The sequence below is a fragment of the Mauremys reevesii genome, linkage group 1 (assembly GCF_016161935.1).
Source record: "Mauremys reevesii isolate NIE-2019 linkage group 1, ASM1616193v1, whole genome shotgun sequence".
Classification (NCBI taxonomy): domain Eukaryota; kingdom Metazoa; phylum Chordata; order Testudines; family Geoemydidae; genus Mauremys; species Mauremys reevesii.
Window position 1 is genome coordinate 237,886,095 of NC_052623.1, and position 16,310 is coordinate 237,902,404.

The 16,310-nt window shown below is 38.9% G+C and overlaps 1 protein-coding gene across 13 annotated transcripts in view; it reads left to right on the forward strand.

Moving 5' to 3' along the window:
* Positions 1 to 16,310, forward strand: part of SCUBE1 (signal peptide, CUB domain and EGF like domain containing 1) — a 308,473-nt gene that overhangs the window by 28,546 nt on the left and 263,617 nt on the right. For 8 of the 13 annotated variants that reach the window (XM_039547805.1, XM_039547812.1, XM_039547728.1 and 5 more), the window contains exon 3: positions 4,674 to 4,730. The exons of the other annotated variants lie outside the window; for them this stretch is intronic. In XM_039547805.1, the coding sequence (XP_039403739.1) occupies positions 4,676 to 4,730 (55 nt within the window). In that variant the 5' untranslated portion in view covers positions 4,674 to 4,675. The remainder of the gene's footprint in view (positions 1 to 4,673; positions 4,731 to 16,310) is intronic. 13 annotated transcript variants of the gene reach the window in all.

Sequence of the window (16,310 nt, forward strand, 5' to 3'; positions counted from 1 at the left end):
TACTAATCTTAATTAAAAGCTCTCCTTTGTAATCAGAAACAGCCTCAGCTGAAAACAGTAAGCCTTTCTTAAATGTTTTGTTTGAAAAACTGAAGCCTGCTTGATAATAGTTGTTTAGACTGAACGTGGTAACTCATTTCTGTAGATATATTGCACTTAATTTAAAACAATGTCTTCACATGGTTTTGTTTCAGTTCTTGGCTGTCAATGTTTGTTTTCAGGGGAATGGCAAATACATTTTTCTGCAGTCATTTAAAGGAATATTGGTGCTCTTTGTTTTTTAAATCTTCTGGAGTCACAGATCATGAAATTAACATGTGAATTAATATAAATATTAGCTTCCTGCATTTTTATATCCCCAAGTGAACGCTTGTCAGTCACTTAAATTCAATGGATTACTGGGTATATAATTACAAGTTCTAATAATACACTCATTAGTCCATTTACTTGAACATCAAACTGTATATAGGCAGTTGATTATGGACTTCATCCTGCACTCCTTACCCAGACAAAACTCCCACTAAGATCTGTGATGTCAGAGAACTAAGGCCCCAATTGTGCGCAGACCCCTAGTGACTTCAGTGGAGCCCATTCAGGCACAGGGACCTATCTGTTACTTGTGAGATCAGGGCCTAAATTTGTATATACTGTAGGGGCCAGATCCAAAGCCTGTTGAAATCAATGGAAAAGTCCCCTCATTCTTCAGTTGTGCTTTTGATCTAGCTATATAAAAGGATCATTACGTTGCAGTATTGTCATTATGGGAAATATGCCCCAATCTTTGATTATTTATAGTGGGGTAGCAGGTAGCAACCCAGTCATGAATCAGGGGCCCTCTTGTTCTGGGCACTGTACAAACACATCATGGAAAATGGTTTGCTTTACTCAAGTCCTCATCTTAACACATTTTATTAGAATGTAGCTTTCTTGCTGGATATCAGAGATTTTCTTTCATGACACATTGTAATCATTAATGCTACCAGACAAAGTGATGGTATCTCAATCTTAATTTGCATTACTCCTAATTAAACCAGCTGTGAGTAATCTGCTTGCATTAACTAAGTGTAAATCCACGGCCTTTTGCACTGATCCTAATAGATGTCCATGTGCTTTCAAGTATCTGCTGAAAGTCATTTGTATTAGTCATGCAGATGTGCAAAACTTCTTGAACAGAAGTCCCACATCAGCTCAGTTATTAAATCTTTGGAACACGTTTTAAGCTTTCTTATAACTTGCTGTTTAATGTCTAGGTTGTTTGTTAGGGTCCATGAGTAGTAGACATTGTATCCATTAGAGATTGACACGGTCAAGGTGTTCTAAATGTAGGTTCAGATATAGTGTTCTGGTTTGGACCCACCTCTTATACTGATGTATATGCTTTTCAATACCAAAATGTTGTTAGAATTTGAGGTAGAAAAGGAATATAGTTGCATACAGAAGTGAGAGAGAGCACATCTCCCTATAGAAACCTCCTATGAAATCAACTGCTTCTAAATACCTCATTGCCCACACTCCTGCGCAAATGTAATAAGAGAATGAATGTTTGTATATGTATAGTGAACTAAGAGAATCTTTAAAATGTGAAAACGAGTAACCTTGTAGCCCTACCCCTCATCAGCAATTGTTATTCTCTTCCTGTGCTGTGTTGGCCAAGATTTGCAAAAGTGGTTAGTGCGTTTGGGAGCCCAACACTGGACACTTTAAAGCAGCCTGACCTTCCTAGGGTGGGAGTTCAGCACCTTTAAGGAGACTCTGGACAGGCACCAAAAATCCCTAAGCATTTTGAAAATCTTGATGCTGACATTAAATGGGAAAAAACTTTAAAAGCAAGTAAGTCACATTTTCAAAAGTGACTTAGCCTAAATCTCATTCACTTCCAATGGGATTTGGGCTCCTCGGTACTTAAATTATTTTTGAAAGTGTGACGTAGACTTCTAAGTCTCTTAGGCACTTCTCAAAATTTTACCCATTGTGTCCCTGTAATGTTTTTGTAATTGATACCTATATGAAAGCAAGTGCTATCTTCACTTTTATACCCTCACTGACCAATCTATGACGGAAAGAGTTGTGCAATATTTCCCCATCCCTAAAATGGGTGCACCATTCACATTGCAAAGTTAGTGTTATTGTGAGCCTGAATCCTAGCTGCCTTTGGCCATGTACATAGCACGTTGCTCTGTAAAATGTCAGCAGTAAGGTCGGGGTTCAGAGGTACTAGCATATGCTGACCACACCTGCTCATACCAAGTCCCATCCCAGAAATCTGCAGAGTCTGAATTTCCTGAGTGAAATCTTGTTCTATTGAAGTCAGTAAGAGTTTTGTCAGTGACTTTAATGGAGCCAGGATTTTAACCCAGAGGTTTTGCAGAACAAGGAGCTGAGCACAACAGTGGAATGCCATTATGTCCTTTTGACTGGCTTCTTTTCTGCTTACACATGCTGGATTGGGACCATAGAGTTTAACTCAAAATTGGGATATAAATCTACTTCTTATAATGGCGTCCAACTCTGAATACTCACATATGATTTGAGCACCCATAACAAAGCACAATAACAGGGTAATTATATGTGCAAGCAGGTAACTGAATATGCAGCTAGCCTTTTTTAAAAAAAAGAGGTTTAGTTTGTTTTTTAAATATAAGTAAATTGGGCTTTTAGACAAAATCCAGATTACTGCATTTTGCTTATCTATACATAGTAAATTAAAATTGCTAGTAAAAAGCATTCCATGGTAAGCAATCTAAACAAGAAAACTCTGAGTAACTCTCTGCATGACTAAGTCATAATGCTTATGTAAGTCCATGGACATTTAAAATGGGGTGGTGGTGGAATGCAGTAAATTAGGAGTGCAAATATTGGCATGTCATTTCAGATGCACAGTGTTGTCTGAATACAGTATGTGAGCTGTAGGAATTCTTTTGTTCCTTTAATCCTTCATATTCAGTCCTAAATAAGAAACAAATTGAATCATACAGTATAACAAGTGAAATTTCCCCAAATTACAAATACAAGCTCTCCTCTCATCGTACCCTTCTGAAGAAAGGGGTGAATTCTACAGTAAATTCCATGATCACAGAATAAATGGGACGCTGGTAATACTTAGTTCTTACATAGCAAGCAATAAAATATGTGGCTTAGCATCTTTTGCATGCCTGTATCTATTGAACTGATATTGAAAGGTCCCTAATTTACAACAGCTTGAAAGAACACAAACTGAAGTAACTTCCAAATGTTTAAAAAAAAAAAGCCACATTGCACACTCAGTGCAATATTTTGTGTGTGCACCTGCATATTTCTGAGCACATCTCCAGATTTTTAAGTTTTGCTCATATGGCTCATACAAGATGAACCAATTTCCACTGAAGTTAATCTTCTCAACTCTCTTTGAAGTAAATAGATCAGGAAATTAATGAAGATAACTTTCTTAAATATACACAGTATCATTAATCCCAAAATAATTTCACTTGTCCAATTTTTTTCCCAAAGGGTTTGATCTCCCCTGACATTAATAGGAGTGTTTAGCACCTTTTTGAGAATTAGACCACATAAAGATAAATCGTATACCGATATCACTTTATCTGCCACTGAAATACGTCCACCTCTGGGCTGGAACACAATAGCTGGTTTAAGCAATGCTCAACAACACTACACCACAATTTAGGACAGAAAGGAAATAATACCTTATCCAGTAGAAAATACAGGGAAATTTAATAAGTAGAATGTAAAATGACTCAAATTGGAATTTGGTCACTTTATCAGGATTGACCTCCTAGTCTTGCCAAAACTGCCATGAGATCTTTAATGACCACAAGCACTGGAACTTCAGTTTTCATCCCTGAAGGTGACTAATTGTGTCCTTATGTACAGTAATACTTATACACACTTCTTCAATACAACATTTTTAAGTGTTAATATGGTTGACTGTCTATAGTTGCCCACCTAGTCTGAGTAAACCTTTCTCTAATTTAAAAGCTAGCTGTGGCAATAATGGTGGTACAGTAATTCAGAAATAAATGCATCCTTTGCTCATTTGCATGTTCATTTACAGAATCCTCTCCCAGTTAAGTGCAATTTAATAGATGTATTATTGTCCTGAGTGTTCGGAATTAACTAAAATATCTGGTCATTTCAATACAGGCAGAAGCTTATGCTTGTCTCTGCTTTGCAAGCCTAATTATGAAAGGCTTTCCTTACTTAAAGCTTCCAGACCTATATTGAATATAGCTGATTCTAGCTGAATAAATTAAGACTTTTGCAGCTGTGAACTAGTGGGACAGCATTTTGTTTAGCATATGGTGATGATGACGGGCAGCTGTGTGAACCATTAACTTGCCAAGATTGAAATGCCACAGATGACCCAAAACTTTTGTTTCCCGGGTCACATGGCTACTGGGTTTGGTACTAGTGAGGAACACAACTGCATTGTCCCCCAACACACTATTAAATGGGTTGTTATTGCAGTAAGATTTTGTCATGCTCCCAGTACGAATGGCATTCATGTGTTCTGTGTAGTTACATTATGCTCTATGCTGTTGGTTATCACTCATGGCCTTGGGTGGGTCAGCATGAAATTTAAATAGTACTAATCTGCCAGAGACTGAAGCATGAAATACACTGTACATAGGAGTTACCCATTTTACAGTGTGTGATCAGCCACTGGTTCTTTATTATAGGAATGCAGAAGAAACTACAACTTTCTGTTATGCACTCCCACCCAAAAGCCAAAAAAGGTAGGTTAGTGTTCAGCAAACAATGCTGGTAAAATGGGCTTTAATTTTAGAAAAAACTTCTATCCATTTTAAAAAGAATCAAAAAGTCATGGATTTTGAGTGACATGTTTCGTATGTTAGAATTCCATGATCAGGAATTCCATGTGACTCTAGGTTAATACAGTTAGTGAGTTATACATATATATTAGTTGGGTGGTTGCATAATCTTACATATCTCTTTAAGGTGGTGGGGAGAGGGCCTCAAATCTTATGTTTATTTGCTGAGTTTAAATATGTGAGATTATTCTTTCAACTGCGATTTACTAAAGCCCCAGGTGCCAGGATCCATGCACATCACATGGGGAATTAAGAAGCACCAAAATATGCTCCCATTAGTCTTCCAAGTATTTCCTGGATTAGACATGGAATCAAACATTTCCCCTTAAATTAAAAGAGGGAATTGTGGTGGAAGTGGGTGTGATTTAGCAGTGGTGGGAGAAGTACTGTCAGATGTCATGTTTCACATCCATAATGACTTGTGAACAGGAAGTCTCTCTGCTTGAGCTTGTCAGGTGCTGCAGCTACTAAATACAGACAGACTCTAAAACTGTTATGTGCTCTGCAGGTATCAATCTTTATTCTGATATCTCATTTGCAGTTCAAAGAACTTGTAGCCAATCTGTTTAAATATCAATTAGGAAACATGTCAAACCATGACCAAATCCCAATTAGAGGTTCAAGATGTCTTGTGCAGAATAACAACAATTTGGGCTGATCTAGAAAAGTTCAGTATGAACATCGAATAGACCTAGAATATAGCAAGCAGTTCAGATGAAATTGTATACATCCATTTTTATGCATGTGTCTGATGTTGCATTATATTTGCCCTTCAATGCCCATGTGTAACTCACTGGCCAGTGCATATTATGTGTCCCTTTCTGTGTCGCATCCACACAGGATGTGGGTGTGTAACTGCTCCCAGCTTGTGAGCATGGCTCTTTAGCTCACGCTGAAGAGAGTCATGCTTTTAGTAGGGCTGGCCAGAAAACAATAATTCTGTTTTGTGAAAAATTTTGAATTTCTGACATTTTGCTTGTCATTGGAATGAAAACTAGACCTTTGAAAATTTTCACCAAAAAACAGAGAGAGACACACTCTGAATCAGACAGAACAGGGAATGGAACCCAAGTCCGTGTCATCCCAGGTGAGTGCCCTAAGCTCTAAATTACTGGCTATTCAGGATCTCTCTCTCTCTTGATTTAACCAGAAATTCCATCCTGGACCTGAGAAACCATTTTGATAGATGAACATTTTCCAATGAAAAACATTTAATAAAAAAAATTCCCAACCCGCTTTAGTTTTTAGCATTGGAGCACCTGTGTTCAGTCCCCATTCTGATGGCTAAGACAGTGGCCATCAGACATACACAATACTCATTATCACTAATGGCATTTATATACACCCTCTGAGGAGAAAGCTATACTTCCTCGTGTTTTTTTTATGACCATACTTGCGATGGTCTTTTTAGAAAATAAATGGGCATTATAGATAAAGAGAGCCAAATAAACTCCATGATTAGTGCCATGGTAAGGCCATAAGCAATCAAGCACTCAACTCTGGAATTTCCCAAGTCTTAATGATAGTTGATTTCATTTATTTGACCTCACCTCCCATTCTATTCCAGGAGTGTCAAACCTGCAGCCCACAGAAGGGATTTTTGTGGCCTGCCGGTGATGTCGAGATTATGCAGCATCTTCACTTTCATGGCTTCAGAAAGAATTTACCAAACATGAACCAAGTATAAAGTGAGGCAATAATGTTTGCCTGGGTCTGCAAACAACTTGAACCAATGATTCAGAGGGGTAAACTCTCTTAGAATCATAGGGTTAGAAGGGACTACAAGAACCATCTAGTCTAACTCCCTGCCAAGATGCAGGATTTGTTGTTTCTAAATCATGCAAGACAGATGGTTATCCAGCCTCCTTTTGAAAACCTCCAGTGAAGGAGTTTCCACAACCTCCCTAGGTAGTTTGTTCCGTTGTCATATTGTTCTTACATTTAGGAAGCTTTTCCTGAGATTTAATCTAAATCTGCTATGCTGTATTTTGAACCCATTGCCTCTTGTTGTTCTCTCTTGCCACAGAGGGCAGGACATTCTCCATCTTTTTTATGGCAGCCTTTCAAGTATTTGAAGACCGCTATCATGTCCCGCCTTAATCTTCTCTTTTCCAAACTAAACTTACCCAGGTCCTTCAGAATTTGCTCATATGACTTGCATTCCATACCTTTGATAGTCTTTGTCATTCGTCTACGGCTCCTTTCCAGTTTCTCCACATCCTTTCTGTACATTGGTGACCAAAACTGGACACAGTACTCCAGCTGAGGCCCAGCCAGCGCTGAGTGGAGCGATACTATCATCTCCTGTGACTTGCATGCTATGCTTCTGTTAATGCAACCTAAAATTGCATTTGTTTTTCTTGCAACAGCATCACAATGCTGACTCATGTTGAGATTGTAATCCACCACACTCCCAGATCCTTCTCAGCAGGGCTGCTGCCAAGCCAATTGTCGCCCGTTCTGTATTTGTGCATTTGATTTTTCTTCCCTAAGTGTAGCACCTTGAATTTGTCTGTTGAATTTCATTATGTTGTCTGTAGCCCAGCTCTCCATTTAATCAAGATCCCTCTGAATTTTAACTCTGTCCTCCAAAGTGTTGGCAACTGCCCTTCCCTCCCCCCCGCACCCTCAGCTTTGTGTCGTCTGCAAATTTGATCACCCAGGTAATTAATAAAGCTGTTAAACAACATCAAGCCCAGAACAGATCCTCCGTGTGGAACACCACTTAAGACTACCCTCCAATCTAACATCATTCTATTAATAGTTACTCTTTGTTTGTGGTTGTTTAACCAATTATGTATCCACTTAATGGTAGTTCCGCTGAGCCCACGTTTCTCCAGCTTACTTATCAGAATGTCGTGTGGGACTGTATCAAAAGCCTTGCTGAAAACTGGGTATATTATGTCCACCGCTTCCCCCTATCCACCAAACCAGTTACCCTGTCAAAGAAGGAAATCAAGCTGGTTTGGCATGATTTGTTCTTATTAAATCCATGCTGACTGCTATGATTGCCTCTTCATCCTCCAAGTATTCACAAATTGAATATTTTTATACTGTGCTCTAGTAGCTTCCCAGGTATTGAAGTCAGGCTGACTGGTCCAGAGGTCCTTGGCTTCCCCCGCCCTTTTTAAAGATGGGCACTATGTTAGCCCTTCTCCAGTCTTCTGGGACCTATTCTATCATCCATGAAAAAAGCAAGTAGTTCCTTCAAGCTGAAATTGAACCTGCAACCTACAGATTGCTATATAAATTGAACCCATAGTCTACTGCTCAACCAGCTGATCTACTGCAGGAAGACAGTAGCTTGTCTTCCACTAATCTGATTGGAGTGTCATCGCTACATCCCAATGATGATACTTCAGTATTAACATTAATTATTTGATTAATCTTGACCTGAAAAGAGCTCTGTGAAGTCTGAAAGCTTGTACATTCCACCAACAGAAGTTGGTTCAGTGAAAGATATTAGAAGCAGCAAAGAATCCTGTGGCACCTTATAGACTAACAAAACATCTGTTAGTCTATAAGGTGCCACAGGATTCTTTGCTGCTTCTACAGAACCAGACTAACACGGCTACCCCTCTGATACTTGAAAGATATTACATCACCTACCATGTCTCTTCGTATTCTGGGACCAATATTACTACAACAACATTGCAAACTAATATTTCATTGCTGATCATTTTAGCAGATGAAATGGGGGAAAGGAGTGAAAATGACCCCATTGTGGTGGAAATTAGGAGTTCCTGCAGGGAAGGCAGTGCAGGAGAAAGAAGAAAGGAGATGCCCAAAGACATGGATAGGGAAGAGAAATAGAGAAAGTGAATAGGGATTTGGAAGAAACCAAGGGCAGAAATAGCTGTGGAGCTAAAGGGGAGCATATTTTCTCACTGAAAGATGAATATGACAATAAGGCACCGAACAAACAATAAATAATTAAACCTGTAATTACTACATAAACACTGTATTTATGCTTGTTCTCTGTGCAAACTTCCCATTTAAAAAAACTGTTAGTTATGGAGAAGTCTTCCCCTATAGTAGCCACACATAGATGCACCTGAGTGTTCACCATGACTGGCTAACACATTTTTAAACATGACTCTTTTTGTCTCTGCTAGGTGTTAAATGGTGTTTAAAACACAGGATCATAGGACTGGAAGGGACCTTGAGAGGCCATCTAGTCCAGTCCCCTGCACTAATGATATGACTAAATATTATCTAGACCATGTTAACTAAACCACACAAACTAATATGTTTGCTAATCGTCTCCTTTTCCTACTGAAGCAAACTCACAAGCTTCATGGGCTCCTTGGTCTGGCAGTTCTAAAAGAGGCATCTTTATCCCATATGTCTTTAAGTAACTTGCTTCACATTTGCTATGACCACGAGGTATTCGGGCAAGACTCAGATGTTAATACTATTGTTATTTCTCCGATAGAAGAGATCTCTTTAAGAATGAGTCCTTAAATAGATGCCTTTTAGCTTTCTTAAAATTCATGACTCACAAGATAATAACTAGAGACGATATTTTTTGGAGAAGAGCAAAGGCATTACACAGTGCTTCCGCAAGTAGAAAATATTTGCAGCAACAGATAAATCATCAGCTATTTCAAATGCTTTCCAAATGCATCAGAAATACTTGTAGGAAAGATACAATAACAAGTTTAATTTTAGAACTTCTTTAGTAATGACAGAAATGCATCGATTGTGCTTTTGTTTTATTTAACCAGCTTGACATACCCTTCCATAGTTTGGTTTGTGTTAGTTCTTTTATTTTTTTTTACAACTGCTCTAAAAGGGTATAAAACATAGTACCGAGTTATTGCAGAAAAAAGGAAGCAAATAAAACCAACACAAAGTGTTGCATGTTTTCCACATGAACTGGTTTACTAAAAAAACCCCCACAACACCACAATTTGTATCCAATTCAGACCCATTATATTGGTGTGCACTTTTATTTCATTGCTATTTGAATATTGGAAAATAGGGCTTTGTGACCTTTTTTTAGAGAAAGCTGTAACAACTAGATTATTTTTTGTTTCTCTCTGGACACACCAATAGAAAAAATTTGGAGCAAGGCTATCACTAGCAGGAGGGCTCTTATGGGCTTTTATCAAAGCAATCTGATGCTAGAGATACCATAATAACTGCTGCACTTTTCCTCTGGCCTCACAGAGAAACATCAGGCTTTCCTTTTGCAGACGTCCCAACTCCCACCCTGGTCACCCTGTACCTTGGCTCTTAGTACAGCCCAAATGGCTAACAAACTTTACAGTATTCTTGGACACAAACGTCTTGAAGACATCATAACTGGAAAGCAATAAAAATGCACACTACGTGTTTCTCGCTGTTTCATTAGATCATAGTATTTCAAAGGCCACAGGAGTCAAAAGAACATTAACAGTTACGAGGCAAAAATTGGGAAAAAATCTTATTTCTTTAGGTTGAAGGAAGGAACCAAATCTAATTTTAAAAACTAATGTTTCTTTCCATTCAAAGATATGAACCCATTCATGGAAAGGTCTTTTCAGAAATTAACCTCACTTTGAAATGGTTTTGTTTGGGGAAAAATATCTGAATGAATCTCAAATCTCTTGATACATTAATAAATACTCAGGCTCAGAACATGACATGAAATACTCTTCTCTCTGAAAGTCCACTGGCTGAAGTGCAAAAATTTCAATGGATCTTTGGGATCAGTGGAATTTGTAACATATTCTCATCTTTGATTTTTCATTTCTCTGGTTAGGCCAAATCTTCCAATTCATAAGAAAATCTCGAATGACTTGAGATAATGTACAGGGAATTGGACCAAATTCTGCAACCTTCACTGAAGCTAAACTCCCATTCAGAATTGTATCCTTTTCTGGATCTTTCTCTGGTTGTGAGTTTCCAGCCAAACTTGCACTTCTGGAAAATTTGACCTATGTGTGCCATGTTATCAGCCATAAGCTTTTGTTCCAGCTGGTCAATCCAGAATTGGCTTTCTAGTTCTAGAAAGGTGTAACTTTATATAAGAAGTACAAATGTTCAAGTAATTGTCTCAAATCATCCTGACAGGTTATCCAACACGTTTAACAGTATGACTAAGAAAAGTAAATCTATCCATCCTCCTTACAGTTTTTCGATTTGTACAACTTTTACGCTTACAAAATACAGACATTCTAACCCAGCCATACTAGAAAAGGCGGGTCTTACAGAGCTTAGTTCTGAGTTTCTGTTTTGGCTTTGCTACTGGCTTGTTGCACATTATTTAATCTCTGTGTCTGTTTCCTCACTAGTAAAATGGGCAAGATAATGCACTGTTTACTGTTCTGAATTTGGAACTAGAAATCATGAATTTGAATCCTAATCCCAGCCTTGACAGATAATTACTTTGTGGCTGAGGTAGGGTGACCAGATGTCCCAATTTTATAGGGACAGTCCCGATTTTGGGGGCTTTTTCTTATATAGTCACCTATTACCCCCCACGCTCATCCCGATTTTTTACACTTGCTATCTGGTCACCCGGGGCTGAGGGCAAGTCCATTTAATCACTTGGTACCACGGTTTCCGCAGTACTATCTTAGTCTTAGTGACCCAATCAATGTAGCTATTTTAAACAAGAGGGCAGGATGCGTAAGTGAAGGGACCTTGACTCCACAAACTTCTAAGAACAGAGTCCGGGGGTGAAATCTTGGCCCCACTGAAGTCAGTTGCAAACCTCCCATTGACTTTAATAGGGTTGAAATTTCACCCTGGGACTTTATAACCTCCAGACACTGTAAGACACTCCTCTTTTCTCAGATTTTTCTGAGAGGAGGTTGCAATGAGGAAGAGTGGAGGTCTTACACCTATTAAATTTGGGGTTGTATTCTTTCTTGTACAAGGCCTATAAATTAGCATAGATAGTATCTTTTTTTCCCCTAATGCACACATTTGAACAATTAGAATACTTCCTTATCTCAGATAGAACGAGTGACTAAGGTTTAATTTGAAGTCCTTGTGTGGAAGGCACAATAGAAACACAAAATATCACTATTTTTATTATATACGTGATCAATGTGTATTGCATCATTTTGCAATGGGGATTGCAATATTCAATTCCAGAGCTGTAGGTAACATGCTACAATTGAAAAGGTACTGTGCGACCAGTCTTTTAGTGCAGCAAAATAAACCCCACAGAGCATTGCAAATTCTTCTCTCTCATTTTCCATAGGCAAAATGAGAACTAACAACGTTTCTTGGGGCCTGAGGTATGAAAATCTAAAATTATGTAAAAAGAACAGGAGTACTTGTGGCACCTTAAAGACTAACAAATTTATTTTAGCATGAGCTTTCGTGAGCTGCAGCTCACTTCTTCGGATGCATAGAATGGAACACACAGACAGGGGATATTTATACATACAGAGAACATGAAAAGGTGGAAGTATGCATACCAACAGGCAGAGTCTAATCAATTGAGATGAGCTATCGTTAGCAGGAGGAAAAAAAACTTTTTGAAGTGATAATTAAGATGGCCCATAGAAGGTGTGAGGAGAACTTAACATAGGGAAATAGATTCAATTGGTGTAATGACCCAACCATTCCCAGTCTTTGTTTAGGCCACAGTTAATAGTATCTAGTTTGCATATTAATTCGAGTTCAGCAGTTTCTCTTTGGAGTCTGTTTTTGAAGTTTTTTTGTTGCAAAATTGCCACCTTCAAGTCTGTCACTGAGTGGTTAGAGAGGTTGAAGTGTTCTCCCACTGGTTTTTGAATGTTATGATTCCTGATGTCAGATTTGTGTCCATTTATTCTTTTGCGTAGAGACTGTCCGGTTTGGCCAATGTGTGCCACAAGTACTCCTGTTCTTTTTGCGGATACAGACTAACACGGCTACTACTCTGAAACCTAAAATTATGTAGTTTCTTCATTAACTTTTTCAAGCCTCCAAACAAGATACATTTTATTTATTTTCTCTAATGATTCTTTGATGATACATTGTTTAAATTGCAGAAATAAAGATATCTAGACCTTGAAACCTGTCTCCTTCAGATCTTGAAGAAATATGTATATCTAACCAACTACTGGCACACCAACAATTAAAACCATTTTAGAGTACAAACTCTTTTAGGGAGTATGCTGAAATCTACATGATAGTCTCACTATTCTCATGATATCCCCATTGCTAGATTTTGCATTTGAATCTCTAATTTAGATGAAAGAGGTATAAAATGGATGTGGGCGGATAGATTCCTGTTGGTATATATTTAAAGAGATTCAAAAGCATAAATTATTTTATTCAAAGTCAATTTCAATTTAATTGTACTAAATTAAATCCACCCCTCCCCCTTTATAACTGGGAGTACAGAAAGAGAATAAGATTTCTAAGAAAAAACACTCCTTTCAAACAAACTGTGCCATGATCTGAAGATCGATCATTGCAGACACAGACAGCATGTGGATATTGGGATCTGTACCCTTTCATAGTTGTCAGGACAAAAGTCAAGCCAAATGTTCCATTTGCAGCAGTCTACAGAAATCTGCAGAGTGCAGTAAATTAAATTTAGCTCTAAAGCTTTCAAAGGCAAGCCATCCTTTGTTATGTGTTAATTACAATAAGACTGGATCTGACCCAAAACCCCACAGAAGTCAATGCAAAGACTTCCATTGATTTCAATGGGCTTTGGATCAGGCTCTGTATGAGCTGCTGTTATGCTTATACACCCAGTAGAGTAAATTTCATTACATTCATCCTGATACTCTTTGGCGATTCAAGTGCTTGATGAATGTCAACCAGTATGGTAAAAAATAGGGATGGACTCTATTAGAGTTAGATTGTGTAGGAATCTTGGGGTAAGGTCCATGTCTTTCTCTTCCCATACAATATTTAGCATGTTGTTAGTGCTCAATAAACATCACAATTACAATAGAGTGAACCTGATTAGATAAAAAGGGAATCAACATTTACTCAAAACTCTGATTACCTTAGCCTTTTTTTGAGGTTTTAAAGTGTAAAACTTTTTTGTTGTTAACTACTATGTATCACTGTGCCTTTACTTTCCACTGGAACTGGAAGCAGAATTATTGAAATACTAGGAGAGAAAAATCTGTTCTTGTGGTATTTTTAACTTTGTTCAGCCAGGTCTACATGTACTTATAAGAGAGCTGGTTCTGTTGAGAATTCTAGATCTAGTGGCTTTGTCAACCAGCTGTGGGCATCCTTCCTTTTAGCTATTTAGCTGGTCCAAACTTATAGCTGAACCAATGCACATAGTTGTCAGCAGATCCAGCCTAGTGTTAGCTCCTTTTTACCACTGCAGGTTTTTTTTACTGATCTTTTCCTTTTAAATTTTAAAATGAACAGAGGTTATCACGGATCATCCAAGAGTAACTTCAGAGACAGACAGGCTGTCAAAGTAAGCTGAGACACTGATGACGCATTTGTATACGTTTGAAAATTGACAGCTGTGACAGGTAGTAGCTGCAATGTGGATTTAAGTCATAATTTACAAGTGCAGGATGGTTGCGGTAACATAGACTCTATGAAATGTTGTTTTCATAGTACAATCACTCACTCCACTTTTGTTTTCATCTCTTTCATAGAGGTGCTATCTCATTTATGAAGGTTTTTTACGGTGGATTTTGTGTAGTCGTGAATTAGGATAGTTTATTTCCTTTTAGCACAGGGCCTTTGCTTTATATGGGTCCTTTTTATATTACTGGCTTGCAGGGTATATGACGTTATATACATGAGTTTGGTTGAGTATTGTTGATGCCATAGAGATTGGTTTAAAGCTTTCCCTGTACCTTTTGTAACCAGAATTTCATCAAGGGTATAAATGGTGGTTTTGCCTCAAATAAAATCCAGATTCAAACTACTTTAAGAGCTAAAAATATCTCTCGTGAACACATTAGCAAAGTGAATCTGATTTTTTTTTCTCTGCTGTAGGGTACTGGTTGTCCCTTTCCAGCTTGGCAGCACAGGAAAAGGTGCCTTATAGTCAGAGCCAGATTTTCAGTCTTAGTCACTGTAATTGCAAACACTTACTTTTGTATATGCTTATTTTATGTGCACAAAATACCTGACGTGGGTTTTTTTTGTTTTTGTTTTTTGGATCTGAACATGGCCAGTTCGATTCATAACTGTCTCTGTGAGATTTAGACTCCTAAGTGCCAACGTCACTTTTGAAAATTGAATTTAGGCTTCTAAGTCATTCACTGCAGTGTAAGCCCAGAGTTAGTGGGCCTCTAGTCAGCGAACTCTTTGTTAGAGAACCCAGAGCTTGAACAGCTACGCTGATTGTCAACCACAGATTAAAAAATTTCTAACCTGAGTTCAAACCCATTGCTCTGACATCCACACTGCAGTACACAGACTTGAGTCCAACCAACCATATGCCAGACTTCCTGGCATCTTCTAGAAATGTTGCCATTCTAGCCCTTTGATCATGATGCAGTGTAGGAAAACGTGGCTGTCCACCCTGCACGTTACAGGAAGTTTGAACAGCCAGCCAAGCAGTCATTTTGGTCTGTGTGCTCCCAGCAACCGGAGCCAGCAACATGGAGCAGGTGCCATTTGAAGAACTTTTCTTGCTTGCACTTCTACACCCATGCCAGGAAACAGGCGGAGCTTCTGTGAGATGCTAGTGGACATTTCAGTAGAATTCTCTGACTAACTGAAGGCACCTGGCAGAGCTAATGACGGAGCATGAGGAGGAGGACACAGTCATAGCAAACTTGAACTGGCTGATGCTGCTCATGACACTCATTGCAGCCACGGATGCCCTCTACATAGACCGGTGCTTCTGGAGCAGGGCCATAAGCACAGACTGGTGGGACCACATCATCATGCAGACTTGAGGTGACCAGCAGGGAGTCCAGAACTTTCTCATGAACAAAGCTACATTTCAAGAGCTTGGTGGGTGGCTTGTCCCAACCCTCCAATGTAAAGACACACACATGAAGGCAGCCTTGCCAGTCCAGAAGTGGGTTGCCATAACCATCTGGAAGCTGACCACCCCAGACTGCTACATGTCCGTTGATAAGCGGTTTGACAATGGAAAGTTGACTGTGGATAAAGTGGTGGCAGAGGTTTCTGAGGCAATCAGGTGTGTGGTTTACCTCAAAGTGGCCAGCATAAATGATATTCTTGACGTAATTGCTGGCTTTGAGAGAATGGGGTTTCCTGACTGTGGGGGGTGCTATTGATGGTACTCATGTCTATAGTTTGCTCTCCTCAATGAGCACATGGGTACATAAATTGCAAAGAGCACTTCCCCATTGTTATGCAAGCCCTCATGGACCAGAGAGGCTGATTTATGAATGTCAGCATGGACTGCACTGGAATAGTTCATGATGCCAGAGTTTTTCACAGAGCAAGAGTCTACTTTCACAGAGAAGCTGGAACACTATTCCCATCAAATGACGTTGTCATGAATGGAGTTACTGTCCTCCTCATTATTCTGGGGGGACCTCGCACACCTCCTTTTGCCTTGGCTTATGAGACCGTACCCTGATATCAGAG